Source organism: Apteryx rowi, unplaced genomic scaffold, assembly GCF_003343035.1.
Source record: "Apteryx rowi isolate R43461 unplaced genomic scaffold, aptRow1 scaffold_118, whole genome shotgun sequence".
Taxonomy (NCBI): Eukaryota; Metazoa; Chordata; class Aves; order Apterygiformes; family Apterygidae; genus Apteryx; species Apteryx rowi.
The window spans coordinates 843,329-870,721 of NW_020447397.1; the positions used below are offsets into that span (position 1 = coordinate 843,329).

Below are 27,393 nucleotides of genomic sequence, written 5' to 3' on the forward strand. Positions count from 1 at the left end.
TTGTTTTTTCTGTTTTAGCGCTATTACAATTGGCATCGGTGAGATCGTCTTAAAAAAAAGGGGGGGGGGGTTAGATGAGAAACAAAAAGCTGCTGTATTGGTTGGGAACCGAACCCGGGACTCCCGCCTGGCAGGCAAAAATTCCACCACTCAACCACCAATGCTTGCGCGGGAAGATCTCCCTGCCTCCGTCACTCATGCCCAACTCCACCCGCTGGCGCTCGCGAGCTGAACACTGCGCCTGCGCCGCCTTTCAAATGGTATTACTAACACAAACTGCGACAAACAGTCGACGGAGCTAAGATCAGCCTGTGAAGAGGATTCGCAATAAGGTACTTTCCTCAATTTTCAGGGATGAGTTTTGTCTAGTGAAAAGAATGTATACATTTCTTCCACAGAGCTTGCATATTTACTGCTTTGTGACAATCTCCAAATCTTCAAACTATTACAGAGGGTGAAGATCTGGGAAAGAAAATGCATCAAGTACTACAGTGCTTAAGAAAACTAGATGCCAAGTTCAATAAGCCACTTTGGAAGGTGCCACAGAAAACTGTCCTTGGGTGGAGTGCACCAGATGGAATAGTAACTGATCACTTGTCTAAATAGACTCAGTTGCTTAGCAACAAATAGGATCTAAAGGTTGGGTCCAATACAGCAGCTTTATGATAGTCCATTAGGGTGAACCCAGAACACCTGCAGTATTATGTAGTCTTTTAATTATCCCACCCATTTTTCCCTTTTTATTCCTATGATATTTATCTGCTTAACATTTTTGAGCTGTCAGCTGATTAGCCTATCCCTTTAATAAATGTCTGAATTTAAAGCAACCATTTCTACATGGCTCTAGCTATAAGATAAAACTGTCAATGTGTTTCTAAAATTCTCAGTGCTTATTTTATCATATCACCTGAACAATATGTGCTGGAGGGACTACTTTTCTTCTGTTTATCAGTTGTTAATGTACAAAGAGTAGTGCTATGCTTTTTTACAAAACAAAGGTAGAAGAATTTGGATATAATATAGTCTCTGTGGTAAGACATAGGTATTTGCATCATTAGTTTTAAGATGTGCACTTAAAGAGGGAGACTTTCTCAAAGACGATTCCTTCCCATAAACATGAGCACTGGGATTTGCTATATCTCTAAGAGAAGGAATAGCTTCATGATGCATAATCTATGCATAATAAATAAACAAGTTTTAATTATTTTGATGCAAGAGGCAGCAGAGGACAGGGAAAGAGCAACAACAAATTCAACTTCTGAACACCAAAATGTAGAGTTTTGAGAACAGGTTACAAACAACATGAGCTGACAGCGAACTACAGTAGCATTTTTGCCATTAAACATATACCAGTTCTTTGTTAACCACTAAGCTGTTGCAGTATAAAGGATACTTGGGAGAGAGGTAGGTGAGGGAGAAGGAAAGAAAACAAATGCATTTGGGCAATTAAAATTTACATTTCATATTTGATTAGCAGAACAAGAATTTGATTTCATTTGTTATAAAGACTCGTATTTTTTTTATTATCCCAGCAGATGTTACACTAAAGAGGCTGATTTTGAGAAAACAGAAACAGTTTCATAAAACGCAGAAAGAATGTCACTAATTACCAGTAGCTGATAAAATTCAGGAATATGCAAAGATGATTCAGTTATACTGTCCACAAATGCTGGAATTCTTTCTCTTAATCTAAAGTAAAATTTTAATAGAATTGTAGTGTTCTGTCAGTAAAATGTTTATAATACAAAAAAGACATTATATATACATATACACACACACTCGCACACACAGAGAATATATATATATATTTTATAAATATATATATATAGGTAAACTTGAATAGTGCCTTTATCAAGAGCATCTGAGGGCGCTCAAACATATTACTATGACATTGACCCAAATTTATTCTCTCTTTGCTTTGGTTGAATTAAAGCAAACAGATTAAAGGTCTCATTTGAAACACCAAAGACATCTGAAACCCAAAGTCTAATAGTATCTTGGGTGACAGCAGCAGCATCTAAGAACCCACCTGCTGCACTGCCTGTTAGCTAAATAATATTAAATGGAGTCTAAATAAATCACTCCCACTCACAGCTTTGCATTTTGCAACAGCAGAAGATATGTCAGTCTCAAAGTGACTCTCTGGTCATACATTCTATATATTCTACTACAAATTGAAGACAGAAAAGACACAGCAAGAGGGCCTGCCCTAGGACTTAATGTCACTGAATATCAGAATAGTATTTACAGTAGTTACATGGTTATAGAACATTTTATAAATACAAATTATATGTATACATGGGGCACATACAAGAGAAATTTATTTTCATTCTTTACAAAGTGAAAGTAATCTGAACTAAAACTTACTGTAGGATCTCACAGCTGCTAGTTATGACCATCTCTTCTCAACCACCAGTACAAACCAATCCCATGACAGGTCACTACTGAAATTTCCACATTTTAAGCACCCTCTGAATACATATGTAAAATGTGAAACTTATGGGAGTTCCAAACTTGGGTAAGGCATAGCATGTTGGAGAGCTGGAGCAACATTTATTTACATGAAATCTTTTTCTTCCACTCAAAGAGGAACTTGAACTGCAACACACTGCATTTTTGCAAAGAAATATATAAAACTGCAGCATATAGATGGAAAAATTCAAACAAGGAACAATGGAATTTCTAACACTAGGTAACAGAAAATGCCAGAAGCGTCTACTGAATTCTAAAGATTTAAATTATTTCTGTATTTGTTTCAGAATGGAAAGATAGCATTTTTCAGTACTTGCACACTTGTTTAAAAGACTCAAATATTTCTTTTAATAAAAACAATTGTTTTAGCTTATGTAGAACTGTGGTGCCTTCAGAGGACTCCCCCCCACCTTTAAACACATACGGGCTAAAAGATCAGTTATAATGTTAGGAATATAATATATTATATATTGCAGGAAAAGGAGAAATATACTCAGATAAAAATGCAGCTTCAACAGATAATTTAATGAAGAACTGCCATTATTTTCTCTGCAAATTTCACAAATGGTCACAGGTAAGGCAAGTTTGATTAAATTACCTTTAACCAGTAATATATTTTATTCCAGGACAAGCAGACCAGTTTTACTGGGATACTTACTATGAAGGAGGATAATCTTTGAAAGTTCATTTACATTGAAAACAATCTTTTTTACATAATGTATAAAATGGAGTAGTTATACACTGCAGCCATTTTATAATATTTAAGCTAAATAAAATAATTCTTAAAAGCTATTCTGTTTCAACAACTGTAGGACAAGCAGAGAAATCTATTTTGATCACAGAAAGTAGCTACCTGTTTAAGAAAACAAAGTGTTTTTAATAACTGTCTTTTCATCATGATAAGCACTTCACAGTATAGGGGTGAACATCCACAAATATTTTTTTCCTGTGGCAAAGTCTGTTTAAGAAGTTTCCACCATCCCTTCTCTCTTTACTGCAGTTCACTTCCTCCTCAGTTATGCCAATATAAACTATTTCTTCGGCTATACTTGAAACCGAATCACTCAAATGAACCAGGCTACAAGAAAAAAATCTCCAAATATTAAACACCAACCATTTTTTTCACTGATCTATTATTTAGCATAGTACAACAGAGAAAGACACTGAAGCACAGAAAGGGAATAAATGGTTGGAAGAACACATGAATTTCTTAAACCAGCTTGGTGAGAAAAGTAAGCTAGTGACCGGTGTTCACTATGAGAACAGCTACAAATAGCAATTTCATGATGTTTAGATAGTTATAATGCCAGTGCAGTGGCACAAAATAATAATTTAAAAAAAAGCAGTAATCCTTACAGTTACATTAAGATTAGTCACTGGAATTCAATTCCAAAAAGGGAATGTCTAAAAAGACACAAATTTAACTACAAATAGTGCACTTTCTTTACCACTGTGCTAGCTGCAGGATAGAGAAAGAGCGAGAGAGTGGAAGAGAGACAGAGAAAGAAATGTAATTCTCTCTTCCACACGTAACTCCTGATCTTCTCAACAGGGAAGCTGCTTAGAGGGCTGCCTCCTGAGGTTATCACCCTCCCACCATGAGACCAAGGAGATGCCGCTCACCTGCTGTGAAAAACTACAAAAGCAATAATGCAGAACAGAGGACACACAGCTGTATGTTCCTAGTTTTGTTTTTTGTTTTGAACTGGGCTGTGAAAGAGGAAGCACTGAAGGTGTAATGAGAGAAACTGACAGCTCACACTGACTGTGCATGGTATTTCTCCTCTTTGTTAACTATGGGGAAAACTGTTAAAGCCAAGTCACACTGGTCTCCTCAACAACACTCTCAAAAGCCGTACTTTTTAATCTTTTCCCATTACTATCTCAAGTGTATAAGAAAGGAAAATATTCTAAAATTTATTTTTTCAAACTAAAAATTCTGAATACAGCAGAATTGTACAGACTTTACAGTATGGTGTAATCAGAAAATTAAACTAGAAGAGTTCAAAAAGTATTTTTCCTCACATAACAGAACTGATGACAGGAGAAGAGTAAGCTGTTTATGAGTGAATGCTCCTTCTGCTTTAAGAGTACCACTCACATGCTACAGGGTTATTAACTTCAAATTCAATTACCCATTCAATAAAAGACTAGTTTTAATGCTTTATCACTTTACAATCATATTGCAGTCAAGACTTTCTTGTTCCAAAGCTGAGAACTATGCCATTACTGCAGTGGCTACAAACATTTCATCAGACAGATGGCTCAGTTTTTCCAACACTCTAACTAGGCTAAGTATTGTGAGAAGGGAGGGTACAGCAGCCTTTTTTTCAGAAATAGATCAGATAGCTTTATTAGTGTAAAGTAGGTTTTATATTTGGTCAATGAAAGGAAGAACTGTCATTAAAAAATTCTGGAACAAAGATTTGGTTTTTTAAAATTATTTAGTATATGTACAAACAGATACCAGGCATCTCTTTAGGATTAAAAAAATCACTATTTCCTATTTTGAGTACTTAGAGTACAGAGAACTGATAATAAAATTCAGGTCATAATTTTTTTTCATCAAACATCAACTCTCTAAATTAAACGATTAACAATGCTGGAATAAATTAATGTTTGAGAAGGATTTCCCTGTATTTTGGGGAAACAAAATGTACAGGAGTGGGGAAGACATAACTGTCTTAGTGTTTAAAAAAAAAAAGTGTGCATATATTCACCCTAGCAATCTTCTGTCAATTCTCTTATTAAAAGAGATTTTTCAAAAAATTCAGCTGCAAAATAAGTTTGTCTTATCTATTTTTTATTCCTCTACTAAACATAAACCAGGTCACGATTTTGAACCCCTCTACCTGCCTGTTCATCATCATCATCGTCGTCATCATCTGACTGCTGTTCTGAGTTTTGTGGATTACCATATTCATATTCAATGGGCTTTGGATTGTTGTAAGGGTAGCCATTGTCATCAAAAAACCTTCGGAATGTGAACTCATAAAAAGCATGCTCAGGGTGTTTTCCATTTTTGTACCATCCGTTAAGTGTATCATTTATGTTCCCTTCCTTATCATCACTCCACAATTTATCTGGATCAACTGGATCAAAGTTTGATGTGTCTGTAGGATGAGCAATTTTGGGAATGTAGAAAGCAGACTGCCGCCGTAGATCGCTTGAAAAATCAATTGTTCTAAAAAATGGATGAGCTTTTATTTCATCTGCACCATTTTTGCCTAAACGATCTTCTGGCCCTCGGCAGAGTTTAATAATAAGGTCAGAGGCCTCTGGAGTCAGTTTAGCTTGAGGTGGAATATGAAGAGCAGTCTGCCAGTTGATAACCTTAAAAGCAAAAAGAGGTGTTGTTATATTTATTATTTCATAAAAATAAAAACCCCAATGAAAAAAAAAAACATTTGACAAAGTGTTTTTACACTAGAGGGAAAACCTGAAGCTGCTTTTTCAGAAAGGCAGGGAATATTTTGTTTGTGAATTTGACAAAATCTAGATAAAATTTATTCACATTCCAGGTCTAAACTGGAGTCTGGCACAGAACACCCCTGCCGTAATGCAGCAAAGGCATCATAAAGGCCAGTATCTGGAATCTGAAACTAGGCACCCAGCTTATAATCTTAAAAAGAGGGTGAGGCAAATGGATTTTGAATTACTTGATGCATTGGAAAGATAACAGCTTTAAAGACTACATATGGGCCAACTAATATCTTGCAAGCCAAATGTAACTTTGCAAAAGTGGCACTTGCAGAAGATTTCCCTGGTGGATTTTCTTAAATGGCTGAGACTCAGGAAGGGAAGGACCAACAGTTCTGAGTGGGACCAGTAACCCTGGGCAGCCACTCTCATCCTCTGTTCCTCCACTTTTTTATGTTGAGCAGCAGCACATACTTCACCAAAGAAAATCCTCTGCAGGTGACAGCAGGAGGACAGGGAAGGCAAATGTTGGGAAAAGAACACCCAGATGCTGGAAGAAGAAAAGAAAAAAAGTGAGGACCTGGAAATGAATGCAGGAAGGGGATGGTTGAGATTTGAAATGTGATTATTAGCTGGCATATTTACTGTATGAGTGGGAAAAGATAGGATCTTGATGCTTAAAGATACCTTACAAAATAAGTGCATTACCTGTAATCCTGTTACTTTATAACATACTTGTATACAGTAGCACTCTCAAAAATCACCTTTGATTCCATCACAAATTAGAAAGATTATGTTAATTTCAAGCACACTTTTTTGGCTTTTTCAGACTGTTAACATGAGAGTTTTAAATTTACCTTCATTTGTGTTTCCAGGGGTGTTTGTGCCAGGAAAGGAGGCTGCCCCACTAACATTTCAAAGAGAATTACTCCAACACTCCACCAGTCACACAATTGTGTGTAACCTGAAACAAAGTCAAAACTAGGTAATCAAAGCCTTAGGATAATTTAAAACTTTTATTTATAAAAATAAAAAGGTTTTACTAAAGAATTCTATTCAGTACTTAAGACTTCCATATTAACAATCATTTAATATTTATTTTTTGTCAAACATCATATAGTTGGTAAAAGTGCATGTATAAGAAAGCTGAAGGACACTACCTGGGTATCAGTTACTTTGCAGTAAGATTAAAGTAAAAACTCTTCACCTGTTCGTAACAATACTTCTGGTGCAATATAATTAGGTGTGCCAACAAGGGAATGGGCCAGACAGCGCTGATGCTGACGTGCAGCCCTGCGTTCGAGTGGCTTCAGCCGATCTCCRCATCTGCAGTTTGCTGGGTCACCCCATTCATTGCTGAAATCCATACTGTCTTGACGTGCATGATCACCTACAATTGAGCGAGACAGTTGCCAAAATTGAGGAAGATTACTTTAGTTCTTAACTAAGATGCAATTTTCTCCATTTGTTAACAGTCCTTGTTTTAAGACAGAATCTATTCAAATTCAATACTCAAAAATGGAAAAAGAAGAACTAAAAAGGTCTTAGAATATCAGCATTTTGAACTTTTTGCTTATGATATAAAATATCAGCTTTTGAGGTTCTTTTTTTAAAGTTAATTTTTGGCATAATGATGGCAAAATATCAGGTCTGATCTTTTGTTACTTTTTCCTGGGGGGGGGACACAAAACACACTGAGTGTACAGGATGTATATTTTTCCTGCTCTTATACAGAGGAAACAACATAAAAGTATTATGGAATCAACTGATGCTGAAAAATCAGTCACATTTAAAATCTTCCACATATTGTGATTATTCAGTTTTATTCTCTTACCTTGAATAACGTTGATACTTTTGCTTCCTCTCTAGTGACTGTGTAATAGTCTGGCCTAAGAGGCATCATATTTTAATATAAAAACAAGCCAAAAGTAACTTAAAAATAGTTTTTGAAGATTTTTTTTCTTTTTGCAAAGCAAAAAAATTGTATCGGTTATTATGAAATCTGCATTTTGCGACTCATAGTACTGAGAAAATTTCTTTGCTCAAGCTTTTTTCAACCATTTTTTTTAAGGCATCAAGTAGGCTTTTTGAAAGCCTACTGAAACATTTCTCATAAATCAGTAGGTTGCACTGAATGGAAGTATAGGAGACACTTAGGCAAGACTTTCAAGAACACCTAAATTTTAAACTTTAAGCCTATCTTCAAAACTGAGGTAGGGCTGTATCTACGTAATTACCTGGTTACAGCTGTGATTTTCTCTCCCCAACTTTTGGAAACCACTAATGGGACAAACTTAGAGTAACATAGCTTATTCCTTCTGCCTTAAGGAATCAAGGCCTACACTTAGAAAGTCTAACTAAATGTTGCTTTCTGCAGTTTGAATGGTGTGCAGATACATTGCTAGATGCTTTGCTGTTCAGAAAAGAAATGTCACCGTCACTTATTATTTAAGCCCTGGCAAAGAATGATGCTTCAACAAAATAAGAAGGAAACTATTTATATTTTTCTTACCACTCTGGTAGTATTTTGAATCATGGGTCCATCGAAAACCTGTACAGAGCCCGAAGTCTGTCAATTTAATGTGACCATCGCGGTCTATCAAAATATTATCAGGTTTAATATCTCTGTGAATGAAGCCCATTTTATGAACACTTTCAACTGCGCAGGTCAGTTCTGCTGTGTAGAACCGTGCCAGATTTTCTGGAAAGACACCCATTCTAATTAAGAGACTCATCATATCACCACCTGGAATGTAGTCCATTACAAAGTACAAATTGTCCTTATCTTGGAATGAATAGTACAGACGAACCACCCATTCATTATCAGCTTCTGCAAGGATATCCCGCTCAGCTTTAACATGAGCAACTTGATTCCTAAGCAATACATCTTTCTTTCTCAAAGTTTTTGTTGCATATAAAGCATTGGTATCCACTTTTCTTGCTAGGCAGACTTCTCCAAATGCCCCAACTCCCAGGGTTTTAATTTTTACAAACATCGACTTGTCCATTTTAGCTCTTCTTAGACGAATGTAATTAGACTCTTTCTGGCACAACATTTTCCTCATTTGATCTCGGGCTTCTGGTGACAATCCAACCTGTGCAGCAAACAGAATTAAATCTGATGAGTGAATACTACTCTTAACTCTTGGTGGTCTTCAAATAATTAGAAGGCTTAGGCAAAGCAAACCACATACTTATATCTACAATGTGGAAAAACACTTCAAAAATTTTTTAATTTATATATTAGGATTCTATGAAAACACATAGGAGTGATACAAAACAAAACGTGTGATCTAAGGGGCACTTTCAACAGCAAAATGCACAAGGTGCCATGCACCAGCAGGTTCTTGAGAAGGGAATATGTTCTCAAGGAGATAAGAGGGTGAGAAAGCAGAAAACTACCCTCCCCTTACGCAACAAGACTGTGGTGCAGGAGGGAAGCCATTAGCGCTCGCCCCCTCTCAGATAGTTCTTTTTCATATTAAATTGTCAACTCATTAGTCAAGTAGTTTCCAAACTTTTGGACAAAGTCACCCATCAGATTTTCTTGTGGATCACCAGCATAGCCATGCAGCTTAGAAGTTTGTAAATTGTCCAGTTTAACACAGTTGAAAGACTATTTACTATGGCGTCAGACAGCAGTTGGTCTACAGTCTTGGTTTGGGAATCATTAAATTAGGTCATAAAGTGTTCTATATGCTCAGTTTTTCATGGATGCTCTGGATTAACAGTGTCATTGCTAAACTGATTCTTTACATAACTAATGTATTGGCCTTAAGATTTTATAACTACATGTGAAAACTGTTCCCCTGCAAGCTTTTTTTTTTTTTTTTTTAATTGTTTCCACTGATTCTCTTAACTGAAGAAGACCTGTCAAGGATTCTGTCCTTTTCTGCTTCTTGGGCAAAACAAAGAAAGCCTAAAAAGTTTTCTGATTATTTTTATGTTAAAATTGAGCTCTTATCCATCTTGGAAGACCACACTGCATCTGCACATCTAGTAAATGGATATTAAAAAAAAATCGGATGGTAGAAGTTAAACAGTTTGCATTCTTACAATTGCTCAATGTTTATCCAACTTAAATCAGTAGTATTTAGGAATTTTCTGTTGAAGAATCCAAACCCTTCTTAAAGATATATGATCAAACATTACAAACAATACAGAAGTCTCAAGAAAACCAAGGTAAAAAGCAGAAGCAAATATATTTGATGCTTTTCACTCTCCCTACATATTACTGTTGAGAGAGAGAGAGAGAGAGAGGAAAAAGAAAAAAAAAGCTTTTTGAGCTTTCCTTTGCAGTAAAAGAACACAGTCCTTCAAAAGTCTTTTTGATCATATTTGGCTAAATAATTCATCTTTTTACTAACTTTGCTAATTCCATATTCACTATGGAAATGTAGCTGAGGGTACAATGATTACTGCATTAACTGCTTCCCTGATTCTTTACAGAGCAAAAGGAAGCCAGGATATGCATAGTAGCAGTAAGTTTTTAAGAGCTAACTAAGGAGCTGCAGTAGGAAAGACCTCCACTAGCTAGAGCAGAAATCACTAAACTTCCTGACCATGCCAGCAGAATTTCAATTATAGGAAGGAGTGAGTATGTGACTCTCATGCTTCCCCATACATCTATGCAAACCAGAACCTTACCCCATGGCACTATTTCCATTGCTCACCCAAGCCAAACACATGCATCCTACCACTCAGCTTTCTGCCAAAAGCCAAGACCTGATTTTCCCTCCTATCATAAAATCCACCTCTTTATAGCAGGACTTCAGGCACACTCTTTACTGCTTTCCACTCTATGTTCCAGTAAGTTGGGCAGGGCAATTTCTTTGAAGTGGCTCATTCCTCTACACAGTATCAGTTCCTGACTTCCATCTCTGTGTGTGCCCCTATCTTGAATGAACACCCCTGGTGTTTTGGTCAACAATACTAACATCCTGACAGCCGAAATACTTGCAGGCCACATGTAACTCATCAGCTAAAGCGTGGCAACACTTATCTACAATAACCACCCGGAGCATTCCTGTCATACTCCAACCTGGATTCCTTCTAATATACCTTTGCTGGCTTCAATTCATTTAAAGCATTCCAGTGCCATTTTTCTGGGCAAGTTTCAGGCCCCAGAATCAAAACATCTGTTTTTTTTGGTTTTAATGTGAGCAGAACCTTCCTTCAAATGTTTATGTTCTTTTCTCTGTGATACTACCCCCACATAGCCTTATGTTCATTCCTGCTTTTGCTTTCTTTCTATCAGCAATTTCAAAGTTGTATATGCTCCTTTTATAGCACCKCAATTATTTTATCTGCCATTTGGCTTTGAAGTCACCATCCTAAAGCAATGATTTCCTAGTTCAACCTACACTATACTTTCTCTTTTCATTTTCTGCTGGACATTCTGATTACAAAATTGAATATGGCCAAACATCCTGCAATCCCTGCAAACATCATCACCTCTATTCAACCACTATTCTAGAGGCTTTCCAATTTCTTACTTTCACATCATCTTATCTATTATTATGGTACCACATCTTGCCACTTCTGTCTTCCTAACACTTAAGACACTATTTACAGTATAGTATTCAGGACCATCATCAGGATTAGGTAACCGCTAGTCTAAACTTGTATAAACCGTATGTTAATAGATGACTCCTGCTTTGTGCAACTTAAAATATAACTTGAAACAAAATATAACAGGCTTGACTGAGAAAAAAGGAGCAATAAAAGATCAGTTATACAGATGCCATTTAGAATGTTAAATATTTTCAGGACACTATACATCACCTATTCAAAAAAAAATCTGTTAAAATCACAGAAAATTTCTTACAGGCATCATAGCAAAACTGGATCCAAAGGAGATGCAATTAGGAAAATGTTTACAAAATGTTTATCTATCCAAACAAACTTCACAAGGAGTATCAATTCAAAAAGATTTAAATGGGAAAGGTTGTCTCAAATCTGAGACAAAATTTTTGGTCAAAAAATCAAAGAAAATTTCCTAGCCCAAATCAACATTTCAGTAGTTAGGATTGGACAGTAGTAGTTTCAGACTGGATATGGGAAATAGTTTCAATTCTCTAGTCCAAATCAAGAACAGCAGATTTATGAAGTTATGTTTTCCACAACACATTACTGTAGCAATACCCAGGGCACTGTTCTTTCAGGACARAGATACAGGGGAAGACATCTCAAGTTTTCTGTGAATAAACATGCTTAAGGTATATTTCAAAGCAGAAGGTGGGATTTTTGCAAACTTTAAACAAACACATTTGAAGACCTGACCCTGTTAAATTTTAGGCCACAATGGGTCAGCTGCTCATCTTCCACCTGAACTACAAAGTCTGCTTCAGTGCAGTCCCACTTGTACACAACCAAACCCCACTGACCAGTAGAAAACTGGGAAAGAATATGACCTCATTAGCAACAAAACACGGGAAGGTGGGAGACCCAGTACAGTAATTAATCACTGCAAGTCAKGTAAATACAGTCTCCAAGTAGCTTGTAACTTTACCTTCTAGTTCTTTCTGGCTGTTGCACCCTAAGAACTTTTTGTTGTTAAAAATAGTCTAAGCACCCTAATCTGTTGTCTTCCCGACCCAGTCTTCACTTTTTCCTATGTCACTCATCAAAACATAAATATTCATCCCATACTGATCACTCTCCTCTGCATTGAAGTATTTTCCCTAGAACTCCCCTCAGCTACAGCATCTACCAAAAATTAACCAACTTTATCAACTGCACAAATGCTCACGTTCATACCTGCAATGATTTCTATTCAACGCCAGACAAAAGAGCTTATTGAATATGATGTCACGCAATTTGTTCTTATTGCGATTCCTTCTAATCTTGCTGTGTCTTATATCATGATTAGTTGTTCTTTGGGGCAAATATATTTTCAAAGCTATCCAATATAATATTTGGACATTAGAGTAACGGAAGTAAATCCACACATATAAATTGCATATTTTTGAGATACCTCCACACTATTCCCTAGGATACCTGATACCATATAAAGTGCTGCTACAGACACATTCTTATAACTTTTTTTTTCAAAATTTCTACTAAAGGGAAGAAATGAGGGGATTCAATACTTGCTTAATCCTTTTGAACTTCCTTAAAATAAGTAATGAGCTAGTTTGCCTTTCTCCTTTTCATGAATATCTGCAATATACTTTGCTGCTGTTGGATTTCTATCCTTTACCCTGATAAAAAAGGAGAGGTCTACTGCAGCATAATACTCCATTTTCCACCCTTCCCTTTCCACCCTGTCATCAAACACCCCAGCTTTAAATCTAGCATGAATACTATAAATCTGTTTTCTCATTTCAAATACATTTTACTAGGCTGCTTTAAAGGCACAAGGAAGGTATCAAGGAAAGTTGTATCAGTGTCTGCATATCAGTAATACTTATGCCTGTGATACTATGGAAGACAATCAACATGGTAAGAAGGGAAAGTGAGGTTTGCATATCAACATTAATTATAATCTTACATTTAAGTATTCAAATAGTCAAAATAAATTCATGCTTAATTTTGATGCAGGTATGCATGCAAAATCCTTTAAAAAGGGATCATGCTATTCTTAAATACTGTTGCTCCAAAATCTTACTTGCCTACACAGTGATGGAGGCTACAGAGTTCAGGAAAGCTTCCCACACCTTAATAGTTTAAATCAGCTGTTAGTGGAAGTGAAAAGGAAAGAAAGAAAGACTAAGAATAAAGATCTAGAAGGAGTTCCAGGAAGAAATCTTGCTAACATTTACATATATTGTGATTAAGCATACACTTGTAAAACACTACAGCTTACAGTAAGAACTTTCAAAGAGTAGGAAAACATGGATTTTAAAAGTAGCATTTCAAGAAAGTGGCATAAGACAAATACATTTTTTTCACAGAATCAGTTAAAAGGTACATCATACTTCTCTCAGGTCTTCAGCTACTGTTGTTAAAAAAGTTTTGTAAATACACCTCAAATCTCCATTTTTCCAAATCATAATTTTGCTACTTCTCACTGGTTTTGCTTTTGAAATGACACATGTATACATAAGCTCCAATGTGTACCCTTTCAATTTCATTTAATAGAACATGAAATCCCAGGAATGGACACCACTGACTCTGCCTGGGCAGGAAAAAGTTGATTTTACCTGTTGTTGTTGATATCTGTTTTTCATTATCTCATACAATTATACCTTGTTTAAATAGATACAATTACAACCTGGATTATAAAATACTTAGACAGAAGATACCATGTCTCTTTCATTCTAAAAATCGTAGCTTTTTAATACTGACTTTTTGGATGTGAACTTCTTAAAAAAAAAACAAACAACTTACTACTAGCAACAAACTGCTGAAAGTTAAAGGAAGCATCACTGGGTGACTGTATAAAGGCTTTGACCAGCCTACAACTAGTCAATGCTTTGCTATTTGTACCTCCAATGTTTTGAAAGATTATTAAAAACACTGCAAAAAATGCTCTAAAAAATCAGGATTAAATATATTTTATTAAATATAAAATTATTATTAATTATTAATTAAATATAATCCATAACAAAGCTATGAGCCATACCGTTAAATCTCAGTTCATGCAAAAATGATTTTCTTTCCTCCACTTTATCATACATGAGTCAGATGACTTATGTTTAGACACACAAAATCTTACTTTAAGAAAATTAATTTTTAAGATGATAAAGTAGTACCTAAACAAAGCAATGAAGAATTTGACACATTTCAAACACAAAAACTGAAAGTAAACTTCAATACCACACTATATGGCAATGTTCTGTTTATCTGTACTATTTAAACACCCTACTATTAACAAACATTTCTTAAAATTAATACTGAAACAATTTCAGTCAAAGATTTAGAAAGAAGAAAGATTTTACCCGCATCATTTCATTCTCTAGTTGTTTTTTCCGATGCAAACGCTGCTGATGTGACTTGAGTATATTTTCCACATGTTGCTCCATGAAGAACTTAAAGGCCTGAGGGGAATAGCTTTGAATGCGAGACTCTCTTCGTTCTTCATCTTTCTTATTTTTTCTAACAGGAACAGGTGATGTTGTTATTTGTTTCTTTTCTTTATCTGTTGAATCAACACATTCATAACTCTTTTCATTCTCTTCCTCCTTAGATAAAACAGGTGGCTCCTCTTTGCTGAGCTTGGGCCCTGTCTCATATGGATTGACAGATGGATTCTGGTGTAACAAGTGTTTTGGGTAAGGTGGTGGGGGACCCTGGTAATTTGGAGCCTCTGCAACAGGTGACATAACTGCCATATTTGTAGATGGACTTTCAGAGAACGGAATGGTCTGAACAGTTTGCACTGGTTGTGGCATCCATGAAGGGTGAGTTGGTGCTAAGGCAGTCTGTAGCTCTGGCTTTAACACACGCATACTTTTTACTGGTTGCTGAATGGGAGCCGGTGTTATAGCCGTTACTGTTGTAGCTGAAGGCTGAGAACTGCTAGAGTGACTTTGCCTATTTCCGTGATGGTTGTTGAAAGAATTTGATCTTACTGGAACAYTGGGTTGCCATGTAGGGATTTCATGTCCATTGCCAGGTGACGACTGTGGTTGTGCAGGTGGAGGCTGTGACCAGGATGCAGGTATTCCAGCTACATTTGTATTATAAAGTTCCATGTTGTGGCTATTCCTATTTGGCACCATCATTGTCTGAGGAAGATTTCCATTGGTGTATGCTGAAGGAGGAGCAGATCCTCCTGCCTGCATCTGCAGTGCTGTAGGACTTTGCCTATTAGTTGTATTTATTGGGTATGGGGGTGGCTGGCGACTCACTGAGTTCCCAGACACAACATTCTGATGAACTATGAATTCTGCCTGGCAATTGCCATTTTGCATTCCAGCTCTTCCCGAGGGAAAGCTAAATTTGCTGTTGGCAGAGCTCTGCATGATTATTGGTTGCCTGCCAATGGGGACAGCACTCATGCCTCTCTGAGCCTGTGCAGAAGAATTCATGGGTGGAGGATTCATTGGCGGAGGTGGATAAGCATCCTGCCATGCTCCTGGTGGTACTGGAGAAATGCGAGAGATCATATATTCCATGCTTCCAGAGTAACGCTTTGTTTGAGAGTTTGGTTCCCAGGAAGGAGGTGGAGGAGTCGTTCCCCTTGGAGGGGGTGTCTGTCCTCGAGGAGGTGGAGGAGGTGGAGTGACGCTCCTTATCTGTGGTAGAGGTGGCGGATTCACTCTTTGTCCATTGCCAGGATGAGCCTGAGCAAATGCTGCTATGCCAGATCCAGATAATGGCCTTCCTACATCAGGCTGAGAACTGGGACTTTCTGAGCGATAAACTACACCATCTCCCAGGGAAGGGCCATGTCTCTGAGGAACCAAGGACTCCTTAGAACCTTTCCAGCTCTGTCTGCGGTGAACTGATTGCTGCACAGTCCCTCCTTTCATAAAGAGAAAAATGTATCAATAATATTACTATATATTATTTCTATGTACTGATTTGAGTATTTTATTTTTCTGCATTAATTACTACAGCAATATGATGGAAATTTTCAGATTTAGCATAATTCACTGAATTTTGCATCAAAGATTCATATTTATCTGGTAATACACACCATGGCATGGTAGTATGCCCAGTACACATTATATGAGCAAACAAATGCAAAGAAACTATGTTATAGGAAATTTACAGACATTACAAATCACTCTTCTGAAGATGCCTCTTGTTTAAATTACTGATGTGCCTGTAATTTTTAATCAAGAAAAAAACAGTAATTTGCAGAATTATTAGGCACACTATGTATTAATTATGCATGCAAGCAACATTCCAATGAGCTCTTCAGTACAAATGCACAAAAATAACAGTATGGAAAAATAAGTTTAGTCAAGTTGCTATTCCTTCCAGTTTAACACTTACAATAGATGAAGTGCTCTTCAACTAAAATTTAACTGAAATTCTGAAAAAAGCAAACAGCCCACTTAAACCCCATACGCAATACAGTTCGTCCAAGTTTATTAAATTCTTCATATGCAAAATTTGAGTAAGTTACTTCCATTTTAACAATTATGTGTTTATGGGTAAAAGTGTTGTGTGGAGGCAAGAAATAAAATTGTATGAAAGCAAAACTTACTGAACCAACTCTACAATATATTTATTTTACATACATTATTTTGCATCTCATAAACAAAATACTAGGCAAGGAATTGATAGCGTATGCAGTCTTGTGCTTTTAACAGTATTGAGATACCTGTAAATACATGCAGTACTACAACTGCTGAAAGCCACTGTATCTTCAACAAAATATAGTGTCAACTGGTATAACTTTGCAAGTAATAATGAAAACCATGGCTGAAAGCATGGTTTAATGTTTACCTAACCATCTAACCCTATTTCACAAGCTAAATGCAAATTAATGCTATACTTTGCTAATCTTGACTACCCATTTTTCTCATGCCTGTATCATCAATTTAAATGTAACTTTACAGAACCAACAGTCAGCACTTGACTTCAGTTGAATAAAAGTTCAGTATTTCTGCTGCATTTGTGAAGTACAGTCTAGGCATATGCTACTAAAACCTGATAAGAAAGAAAACATCAAGATGCACTAAAAATGTGTTTGTATGTTTTAACAGAGTAGTAATGGTGCCAAACTTGCGATTCAGTTGCTACTAATGCTCTAGTCTGTCCCCTAAAATCCACAAAAACATCAAGTCAGCCTTAGAAAACATACAAACAAAATCTGGAACTAAATAGAAAATTAACCAGAGAGGGAGATCCTGAAATACGGCATCCTAAAATACAAATACTGGAACCAGATGCAACACATGCATACGTTGTGCTGCTCTGTGGGAAAGTGTTTGAAAAGAAAGACAAAAAACCTTAAAATAAGAATTTGCTTCCTGTGGCCCTCCCAGTCTGAACTGCAGTGCTCACCACCAACCTCTACATGGCAATTGATATTAACAGTTAAATACGGGCATTACATCAACTAGGGGCAAAAACGACTAAAATGAGATCTGAACCAGACCTGAATGCCATTCCTTAGATATAATACTTAGATACAATACTAAAATATGCAGTCAAAAAATTCATGTTCACCTAAGAGACTCACGTCAAATACACCTATCTTTCAGAAGAACTATATTACATACTTTAGATACTATTTTTAAAGGAAAAAACTTAAGTCAACATCTCATTCTCTCCTGTTGTGAGCACRTGAAGGAGGAATTTGCTATTTTACATTTTCCACCTGTAAGGAAACACTCGCTGAGTTACTGAATTACCCTGGATACACCTACCTGGTGGTTTCATACCTGCGTTAACAGGTCTTGCTGCTGCTGCAACCATCTGTTCCCGACGAGGATCCTGGTAGCTCATTTTACTAATAAATTCAATTGCTGCTTCTATACTACGGTTGTTAGTTTGCCTAAGAGCTTGTACAACCATATCCTAAAGGGAAAATTATATACAAAAAAAAGTTACAAAAAAGGCAACAATAGCAAAAATCATGGGGATTTGGCCAAATATCCCTCCACAATTTTATCTAGGTAGTACATGACTAATTTCTCTCAATCAATTAAAAAATAATCTAAAAATTTTTTCTCCGCAACAGATCCTCAAACACACTTAAACAGTCTGGATCTTCAGAAAGAAAGCTAGCTTGTTGAAGAACCATATTTTGATGTAAATTCTGTCTCATCTCGCCATTCTTATGTAGTTTGTCCATACAGGCATACTGATACTGATATGCACAACTCAGGTTACAGCTCGCTTATACAATGACCAGAGGTCAACCTAAGTTATTTTATGGCAAATACCCTAATGTGAAATTCAAAAGCCTGTTTTTGCTCATTTTCATTCAACTCAGAATGACTTCTGTCAACAAATATTCCATTACTTTCTCCCAAAGAAAGACTTGTGCATGAAAACAACAATATTAGCAGAAATTTCATTACTTTTGAGGTAGATTTAGCCTCTATTTTTTAAGAGAAAAGCTCTGTTAGTGGAAAAAGTATTACGGATCAGTGTTTTTGATCTCATTAAAGTCAGTGGAAAAAGTCAAGCAACAGAGGCAGAATTTCAGAGAAGGTTAAAGTCAGACACTGCTCTCCCACTTATATTGAATGGATTTGTGCAGTTAACTCAGAGTTACAAATCCACAGCATAACTCTTTATAATTAAGCACACTGCCTTTTAGTGATCTGTTAAAGCTRTATTTTGTCATGTCAAAGTGATCATTTCAGTTCACATTGTTTGAACAAGTTATCTACATAAGACATGATTTACCTACTATTAAAATCAATGGGAAAGTGAGGACTTAGAAGGGAAGTAGCCAGTATCCGTTTAAAATTCAAATCCACATTCATAATTTCACCATGCCCGTGCACATTTTTGACATTACAAATGTACATAATTACACACAGTCTTCGAAAACAATAACTGAATTTAGTGGACAAAACAGAACCTTGAAAAGGGATTTTAAAACAAAAAAATATATAGAATAAGCTTGCAGTAGGGTTTACAGAGTAGCTGTCATTGTTGGAAAAAACAGATGTAGCTTTTAATCACATAGCTCCTTCATCGGATGGTTATGCCTGCGCTACTTCTATTGTTATAGGCAAAACTGATTTGTTGCAAAGCAGTACATTTTCAGCACCAGTATGCTACTTGGTCATTGTGCAAACAGAAGATTTAAGTTGTCCACAGTATATGAATTCATTTCCACTTTGAATGTGCTTTTATAGGACTCATCATTCATGTCTACGTATCAACCTTAATTTACTTTTTAATCAACGTTTCAAAATCAAATTTATTGGCTTTTCAGCAAAATAAGTCTGCACTATATAAACCTAAAATAATGAACTCACTTAACCAAGCCATAAAGATAAACAACCAGCAATATTTTAAAGATAAAACTGTAATTTATCCTTAGTTTTCTCTCTCCATTAACCAGAGGACCTGAGGAAGAATCAAAGGATATATTTCTCCTCTGGCTGAAGARCAAAAACCACCTTCGTCACCAATGTGGTGAAGTATTAAATGTCTTGAAGTGTATCACCTAATGCAGAATATATGAGGACTGAACTTGAGTCTTAACAGGTGAGAGAGTTCCTGTGAGCTATTTAAGATGTCTTAAAAAAAAAAAAAAGAAAAGAAAAAATAATGAACTGCATTCTCCTATAATTGTATTACTATATATATCAGTTTCAGCTTTAATCCTGAATACTACCTATTATCAGAAGGGGGGGTGTGGGGGGGAACCAGCAAACCTTCTGTAATGTTCTATATACAGAAAAAATATGAGGGAAAAAAATAAAATCATTATGTTTCCAAATGCAAAGYGCTGACTGGGTCACCAAGTGGTGACTACAGAATATGGCAAAGTAAGAGACCTTTCTCTAGTTTAAAATAAATTTGTATGAACTACTTTGAATCCATTTTCAATACCTCAATGAAATCTCACTTAAAGTTGAGATGAAGAAACATTGCTCACATAGGTACATCCAGATCAGAGAAAATTAAAACAAATAATGGACTTGGTAACTATTAGGTATCATATTAATCTCTACAGAAAGCCAGCAGTACACCAGAGCTCATGAAAGTAAAAGTTCTACATGTAATCTGTTAAATCATGAACACACCCAATGGATGTGGGAAACAGCCCAGACTGGCCAACTGTAAGTAGCTAACATACACTTCTGCTATGATTCAGTTCAAAAAACAATCCCAGCTCAAAATATACTCCCATTTCATTCCTACTTGCTGTCTCAGCCCCTCCAAGAAAAATGCTTTCCTGTTTCAGCTGTACCTGTTCCCTGCATGTTTACAGGTCAGTCCAATATGGGCAACTGTGGAAACACAACTCTGGGTTAACACATGGCAGAAACTGCTTACCTTGACACTKTGCCTGAAAAAAAGGTCCATATAATTGCAAAAGAGTGTCCAGGGAATTCTCAGTTGCATCCAAGAACAAACCGTAGAAGTAAAAGATTTCAAGATACAAAGCGTCCAACAAAACTACTAACTCAAGATACTTTTCTAGTTTATTCGCTGGCTACATATCACTCTTCAGTTAGTGCAGATGACTGTGGGCTCATTCTGTAAAAATGAATCTGAAAACTGATCTAGCGTAAAAAAAAACAAACCCTCAGCAACAAACCACACTGCAGCAACAAATCATTATAAAATCATTTATCATTATAAAAACCCTTTCATTCTTAATGAAAATGCAGTCTGGACCATGTATTTGGGTAAGCCATGAAAAGACACTATCAGCACCTGATAAAGGGATGTGATATAAGGAATGCCAGTTTACAGCTTTGGAGAAGTTCAATCCTGTTAGAGGTAGAGCTCTCTGCAAGCCTTGAAGCATCACACCAGGCAGAACTTTTGAGCTGGTCTTTACTGAGATCAGTGCACTGCTGAAAGGGCAATCCCTGTTGTGGTACAGTGCCATTTTCCTTTGGAAGATGAGTGGTTGGCTAGCTTTTCTTTAACCTGTTTTTGTACTCAGGTTTACAGAAAACATATGAAAATGGGAGTAACTTAGTTTGATGTGTACATCCCAATAGAAACACAAGAGCTATAAGTACACTAATTTCTTATTTCTGGAAACCCGTTTGTCCATCAATACAACTTAAATTCTTACACTTACTAAAGTGAATGAACAGAAATAAGTTTAGCCAGTAATTTCAAAACACAGACTGTGCAATTATCTAGTTTTCCATTCTTATAATGACAACAATACCAGAGYAATCACATATATCCAAATTTCCAAGGGATACAATCTTTCTGTTTTTCTGTTGAAGATGTAATTCAGAGAAGATGCCCACAACTGTTTTTGTTATGTACCCTGTTATTTTATCTGTATCTGATAAAGTACATAATGTAAGGATAGACAAAACTACAGATGTGAAAAGTGCATTAAAATTCATTTCTGAAATATTTGGTGCTGCTTTTCAATTCAGAATGGTCATATTTTATCAACATATTTTAATGGAGCACAATTCAAAATTCTTTTGAGTCTATGAGGAAAAATCCATGTTCTAAAGAGTCCATTTCTATCTGTCTAAAAATGATATAAATAATTAAAACAGCCTACTCCAACCACATAAGAGCAAACTGCACAGGATGCTAAAAAAGGCCAAACCTCTCTAAATCCTTTTGTTCCTCTCCTTCATTCCCCAATATTATCAGTCTCATTGGGTCCTAATTAGAAACCTGTCAGATTTTCAAGGAAATATTCTGCTTACCATAAGCTGTTTAAACCAATTTATGATCAATCCCCCACCCCAAACGTGCACTAATACTTTATAGTTAGCAGAACAACAAATCTTAAAAATAAAACATTTCACCTCATCAAAGCCAGCAGCTTGTAAATCTTGCAGCATTTGTCGATTAACTTCTGATGGTCCTTTGACTGCTGAGGTGGTTTCATTTGCAAAAGGCAGAAGTGAGTTTCGTATCTCCTGCAAAACTTTATGGTACGTTACAAATTTGGGGGGATTTCGGCCTTGTCTAAGATCTTCAGATGACATTTTACCCATGCTGTGATCAGCTTTAGCAGCATCGGAGGGTTTAGGTAAATTCCTGAGGCTCTCTCGTATTTCCTGTAACATCTGCTGGCTACTGCCAGTGTAGTTACTGGCAGGAAAAGTCTTAGGCCTCATTTGTCTATAACCTTCTGGCTTCTCACTTCTCTTCATGAAAACATGTATATATGCAACCTTCACCAAGGACTTGTGCACACAAAATTCAACAAAGATTGGCTGGTAGTTTCAGAACTTGTGAAAACAGTGACTATTATTCACTGTCAAGCTGCGGTTCCTGTAGTGCTGAATTTTCTCACAACCCAAAATAGCTATTCTGGAACAAAACAAAACAAAAGAATTCCTGTTACACATAAAGGAATGAAAAAATTCACAATATAGCACTGGTGGTGGTGAAATGTTCACATGTAGCATTGCCTCTGTAGTACTGAACACGTGCTAAGCAACTTCAGGCAGCCTTCAGTCAACCTAAATTACAAACTGCATTGACCTTCTAACATTCCATTAATAAGCAACGTTTTAGATGCCTCAAGTCTGAACAGTCTTAAATTACAAAGGATCTGGAGTAAAGAGGAAGTTAGGGTGGCAGACAAAGCTTTCAAGAGAAGATAGGAAACACTGCACATGCTTCCCGCACTCCATCCATCACTACTTCTTTGCCTTTCCTCTCTGCTGGTTGCTGCCTCCCTCCCATCACCCCCTTCTCTCTGTCCACTCTCTAAAGCTGAAGGTGTTGATCCGTCAAGAGAGGAGCCAGTTAGCTAGGATATAGAGTTAATAACCTGTTCAGCAATTCTGCCATCAAGCTCCACAAACAGGTGGAAGTTAGAAATACAAACACCAGCACACCAGTGAGAGTATACATATTTGTAACAATTTTATCCACTGTTTACTAGTCATATATTTAAAAAACAAACACTGGGCAAGCTCATGCAAGTTTATGATTTTTGTAACATTTTCCATTTAATTCTGTTTAAGGGCTCAGCTTTCTAAGGCTTTCACAGTCTTGCAGCTCAAGTCTTCTTGACTGCTTCGTTGTCAATAACTCAGTCATTTTTCACATAAGGGGAGTTGGGTGGAGGGAGGAAAAAAGAAAGCTTAAAAATTTTAATCTTAAACTTTATTACTGTAAAATTGTTAAACAATTCAAGCATCAAATTCACTGAGAGCACAACTGTGACATTTGGTAAGGGAAACAGAACATTCTGCCAAAAACAAATAAATAACGTTTGTGTTTTGAAGGGGCTGACTCATCAGGGAGAACYCTGTGCTCTGCAGCAAAGTAAAACCTTTGCATTTGTGCCGTGCAACTAGCCTGTACTGTAATTGGTATGATAAAGGATATAGCAACCAAGGTGAAACACTGAAGAAGTTATAGAGCCTTGTACCCTTTTAGAGTATCATGAAATAAAACTTTTTGTATCTCCATAGAGGAAGAACATATACTAAAGGCAGTGTAAGATACAAAGATTACATATTCTAGCATTGTCTTTTTTTACAAAGGCAACTAAAAGAATGGTAAAAATTTATACTGTTCCTTTACTATAATAAGTAACAATACAAAAATATTTTGTTTTTCTTGTTTCTGTTTCTCAATGTGTTAAAATTTTGCATTTCTAGTTTTCTGAAAGATTCTTTTTGAGGACTCAGATGTTTGTAAGCATCACTTCTCTCTTAAAGAAGTAATGCAGAGACAAAAGTGTTTCTCATATTAGACATTTGCATTAAACAGGTGCCTAAGTAGTTTTAAACAGGCTACACAAAAGCCACTCTCCTTCCATCCAAGTTTCACTTTTATGATAATTTGCAGTGTCATAAACCTACTACTGATTCAGTGATTGAGGAAGAATATGACAAAAAGTTAATAGGAAAAAGAACCCTCTAATCCACATACAAATATGAATGAAATGTACATACTACCCATATATGAATGAAACTTGATAGCTCAGAAGGGTAGTACATAAATAAGGATGGAGAAGAAGGAACATAAGGGATAGCAACCTAACTCCCTTCTCCTTGGCCAAACACTTACAAAATAATTTAGTTTCTCTAATGGAATTCTCTAAATCTTAAGCGCTGTGACTGTACCTGTAAGCTTTCTTTGACCTGTGCTAAGTTTGAAACTTTAAAGGAATGTCATTTGATAGTGATATTAGAACTTTTTCTGCAGTTTGGTAACACACATTTCTTCAGTGTTCACTGAATAAGGAAAAGACCATCAGGCATCTAAGTGAGATTTAATAATAAACAGGTTTTGCTCAAAGTACTAACTAATCTAGATACAGCAGAAAGCATGCCAAGAGAGAAATTAAAATGCAATTTAATCTTGGCCACTTTCAAGATCACTTAAAAACATGCAAAATTTAAGACCACATGGAAAATATTCAGTTAAAAAACACTTTTTTTTTCCTCCAAAGAAAAGGGAGAAAAAAACTTTGTTTAGACCACTTTACTAGAATTTAGCTTTGCTAGGGAAGTTTCCTTTCTTTTCAAGACATCTGTTTTTCAAAACGCATGTGTTGGTACACAAAAGTGTGTGAGGATACGTGCTAATAACATGCTAATAATTCCAGAGAAGTGAAACCTCTATCATAAGTTCATCCCACAGCACATAACAACAAGGTTGAATAGCTTAGAGGCTTAGTAATTCAGATTACTTGTTCAAATTCAGTCAAAATTAGGAGTAATTACTAGCTCACCACTGGCAGGTAATCTAGATAAAACAGTTGGGATCCATCTTGTGTCAGACAAGTATCAAATGAGAGAAGTAAAAAAATGTCTATATACAACATTTTCATTTTAAGCTGTTCGAAAGGCCTGGAATCCAAAAGAAAACACTTGCTTTGCACCATAATTTTATTTAGTGTTTCAATATTCATTTTACCGTCACCATGCAGGCAGCTGAGATAAATAAATGTAACACCCTTAGGAGAACTCCAGGTTAAATTAAGATGACACTTAATCTGTAAATCAGGAGACCTAGAATCTACCATCTATTCAAGCAGATGGCCTAGGGGAAAAAATAAAATCACCTTGTACACTGACTTGTTTAGGCGTAAAAAAAGAGATAATTGTATTTCTTTTTAAAATGCTTTGAGAACTTTAATACAAGGGATGCTCTAAGAATTCAATAACTATTATTTTGTTGGCAACTGCAGCATATAGTATATGGATTAAGCAGTCTTGGAAAATAAAGTTACACTTTCACATACATTTTTAGCAGAAGCAGTGGTTTATACCAGTGTAAAACAGCCAGTCCACTTACTCTGTGCCAGCATTAACTAAGGCCACACAGAGTGAATCAAGCCAGGGAACTTATCCAGATAAAAAGTAATTTTTTTCCTGGTGGGTTGTTTCTTTTGGCAGCAGTATTGGTTAACAACTTCATGGGTATGTGAAACTACAGTCTTAACTGCTCAGAAACCCAATTAGAACAGTCCTCTACTTCAATGAAGTATGAAGAAGCAAGCATTATCATTGACTACAGTTCACCTTGCTTTGGAGAACCTCAAAATTCAGGGACCATCAAGTCACCTCCTCTTACAGACATTTACACACATTTTAAAACAATCAAGTTTTGACTGATCAGGAAGTAACCCTTCTCAACTGTGTACATCTAACTAGCAAACACTAACTGTACTTGAGGGAACTGCCGCATATTCCCCCTTGCAGTCCTGTATGGTTAAATGCCCTTGATACATCTGTTTGTTAATGCAAATATTTCCACTGATGACATTCTCCATTTCCCTGAAGCAGTTAAATCACTTTTCCTTCCTTTTCAAAATATAAGGATAAACTATTTTCTTCTACAGGTCAAACTGTAAGAAAAAAAATACCAGTCTGTTTACAGCATATCACAAAAGACTGGACCATAAAAAATAGGTGTTTGAATGAAAACACTAAGTGATTGCAGATGCTGACAGTAACATGCTATTGTTCTCTCACTGCCTTTCAACTTCTCTTGGAAATAAAAATACACAGCTTTGTAGTAGCTTTTTAAAATTTAATATATACAAAAATTTTGAATATACATTTAAGTACTATATGGTGCTCCATATTCAGCTAGAAATGAAAACAATCTATTTTGGTTTCCTCTCCCATATCACTATTCTAATAACTTATCTTCCACATAATCTCAATCAACTCTTGTTAGAAAAAGTTTAAAACAAGAATTTGGGAGGTATCAAATTAAGTTTGTAGGGGCTTGGCTCAAACCAAAGGAAGCAGTTCTTCAGGTAATAGGTGGTTGAGCTGTAAGGCTCTTTGACAAAGGATGTTTTCAGCACTAAAGATTTACATAGAACGAGGAGGAAAATGGGCACTGAAAATTTGTAAATAATTATGACTACATACATTTGAGGAAGACTTTGAGCTGAAAAAGACTGGAGGCTAGCTGAACATGAGCAGCACTGTATGCTTGCTCTGCTCCTTTCCATTCTTATACACTATCTCCTTTTAATAGGATATAGTTCTTCTTATGTACAAATATATTCTCAGTTCTTATTATTAGTTATTTCTCGAGTGTGCAAGAGTGATCTTCATTGCTACCAGCAGGGCAACCGTTGAAGACCAAAGCATAAGTAGCACTGGCACAGACAGGTACTAAGATATTTCTATTAGTACAGAAGGATCCAACACATCAAGGACCATCCAGACTAGAAGTGCAACACTGGGATAAAAATTTTCAGTATATGACAACCATGAGTACCTCAAGCCTATGGATAGTGTTAAGAAACTGCATTTTTGTTGCACAGCAAGTACCAGACCGTGACCCGGGGTAAAACATGTATGCATGTACTACAGCATGCATCTATATGTAAGAAGAGTTTCAATTTGGTCTGCTGAAGTGCGGGTTTCCTCAGTACCTTAAGTATTCTCCCGGGGAGCTAAGTGGGACTAACATAAGCGGGACTAACACGGCCAAGCACCACCACTGGGGCGACGGGACCTCGTGAGGCAGCGGCACCGTGGTCCAAGCGGC

The 27,393-nt window shown here is 36.3% G+C and overlaps 1 protein-coding gene and 1 long non-coding RNA gene across 7 annotated transcripts; one reads left to right on the forward strand and one right to left on the reverse strand.

Moving 5' to 3' along the window:
* Nucleotides 1-42: 42 nt before the first annotated feature.
* On the forward strand, nt 43-15,108 carry LOC112974606. 2 transcript variants are annotated; one of them, XR_003256343.1, is made up of 5 exons: nt 43-332; nt 2,949-3,046; nt 4,025-4,246; nt 6,768-6,877; nt 15,023-15,108. It is a non-coding gene; the product is annotated as an uncharacterized LOC112974606 (long non-coding RNA). The 2 variants fall into 2 exon arrangements; XR_003256342.1 differs by lacking the exons at nt 6,768-6,877; nt 15,023-15,108 and adding an exon at nt 5,302-5,383.
* Nucleotides 1,181-22,758, reverse strand: LATS1 (large tumor suppressor kinase 1). Of its 5 annotated transcripts, XM_026083709.1 has the most exons (8): nt 22,218-22,758; nt 18,162-18,312; nt 14,775-16,303; nt 8,405-8,987; nt 7,100-7,282; nt 6,750-6,856; nt 6,367-6,442; nt 5,716-5,805 (listed from the first exon to the last, which is right to left on the reverse strand). In XM_026083709.1, exons 1-7 carry the CDS (start codon nt 22,566-22,568, stop codon nt 6,368-6,370), a joined length of 2,979 nt encoding a protein of 992 aa, XP_025939494.1. In that variant the 5' UTR covers nt 22,569-22,758; the 3' UTR covers nt 5,716-5,805; nt 6,367. The 5 variants fall into 5 exon arrangements, with proteins under 5 accessions (XP_025939471.1, XP_025939463.1, XP_025939486.1 ...); XM_026083686.1 differs by lacking the exon at nt 6,367-6,442 and having other exon boundaries at nt 1,181-5,805; nt 18,177-18,312; nt 22,218-22,757; XM_026083678.1 differs by lacking the exon at nt 6,367-6,442 and having other exon boundaries at nt 1,181-5,805; nt 22,218-22,756.
* Between the last annotated feature and the right edge of the window lie 4,635 nt (nt 22,759-27,393).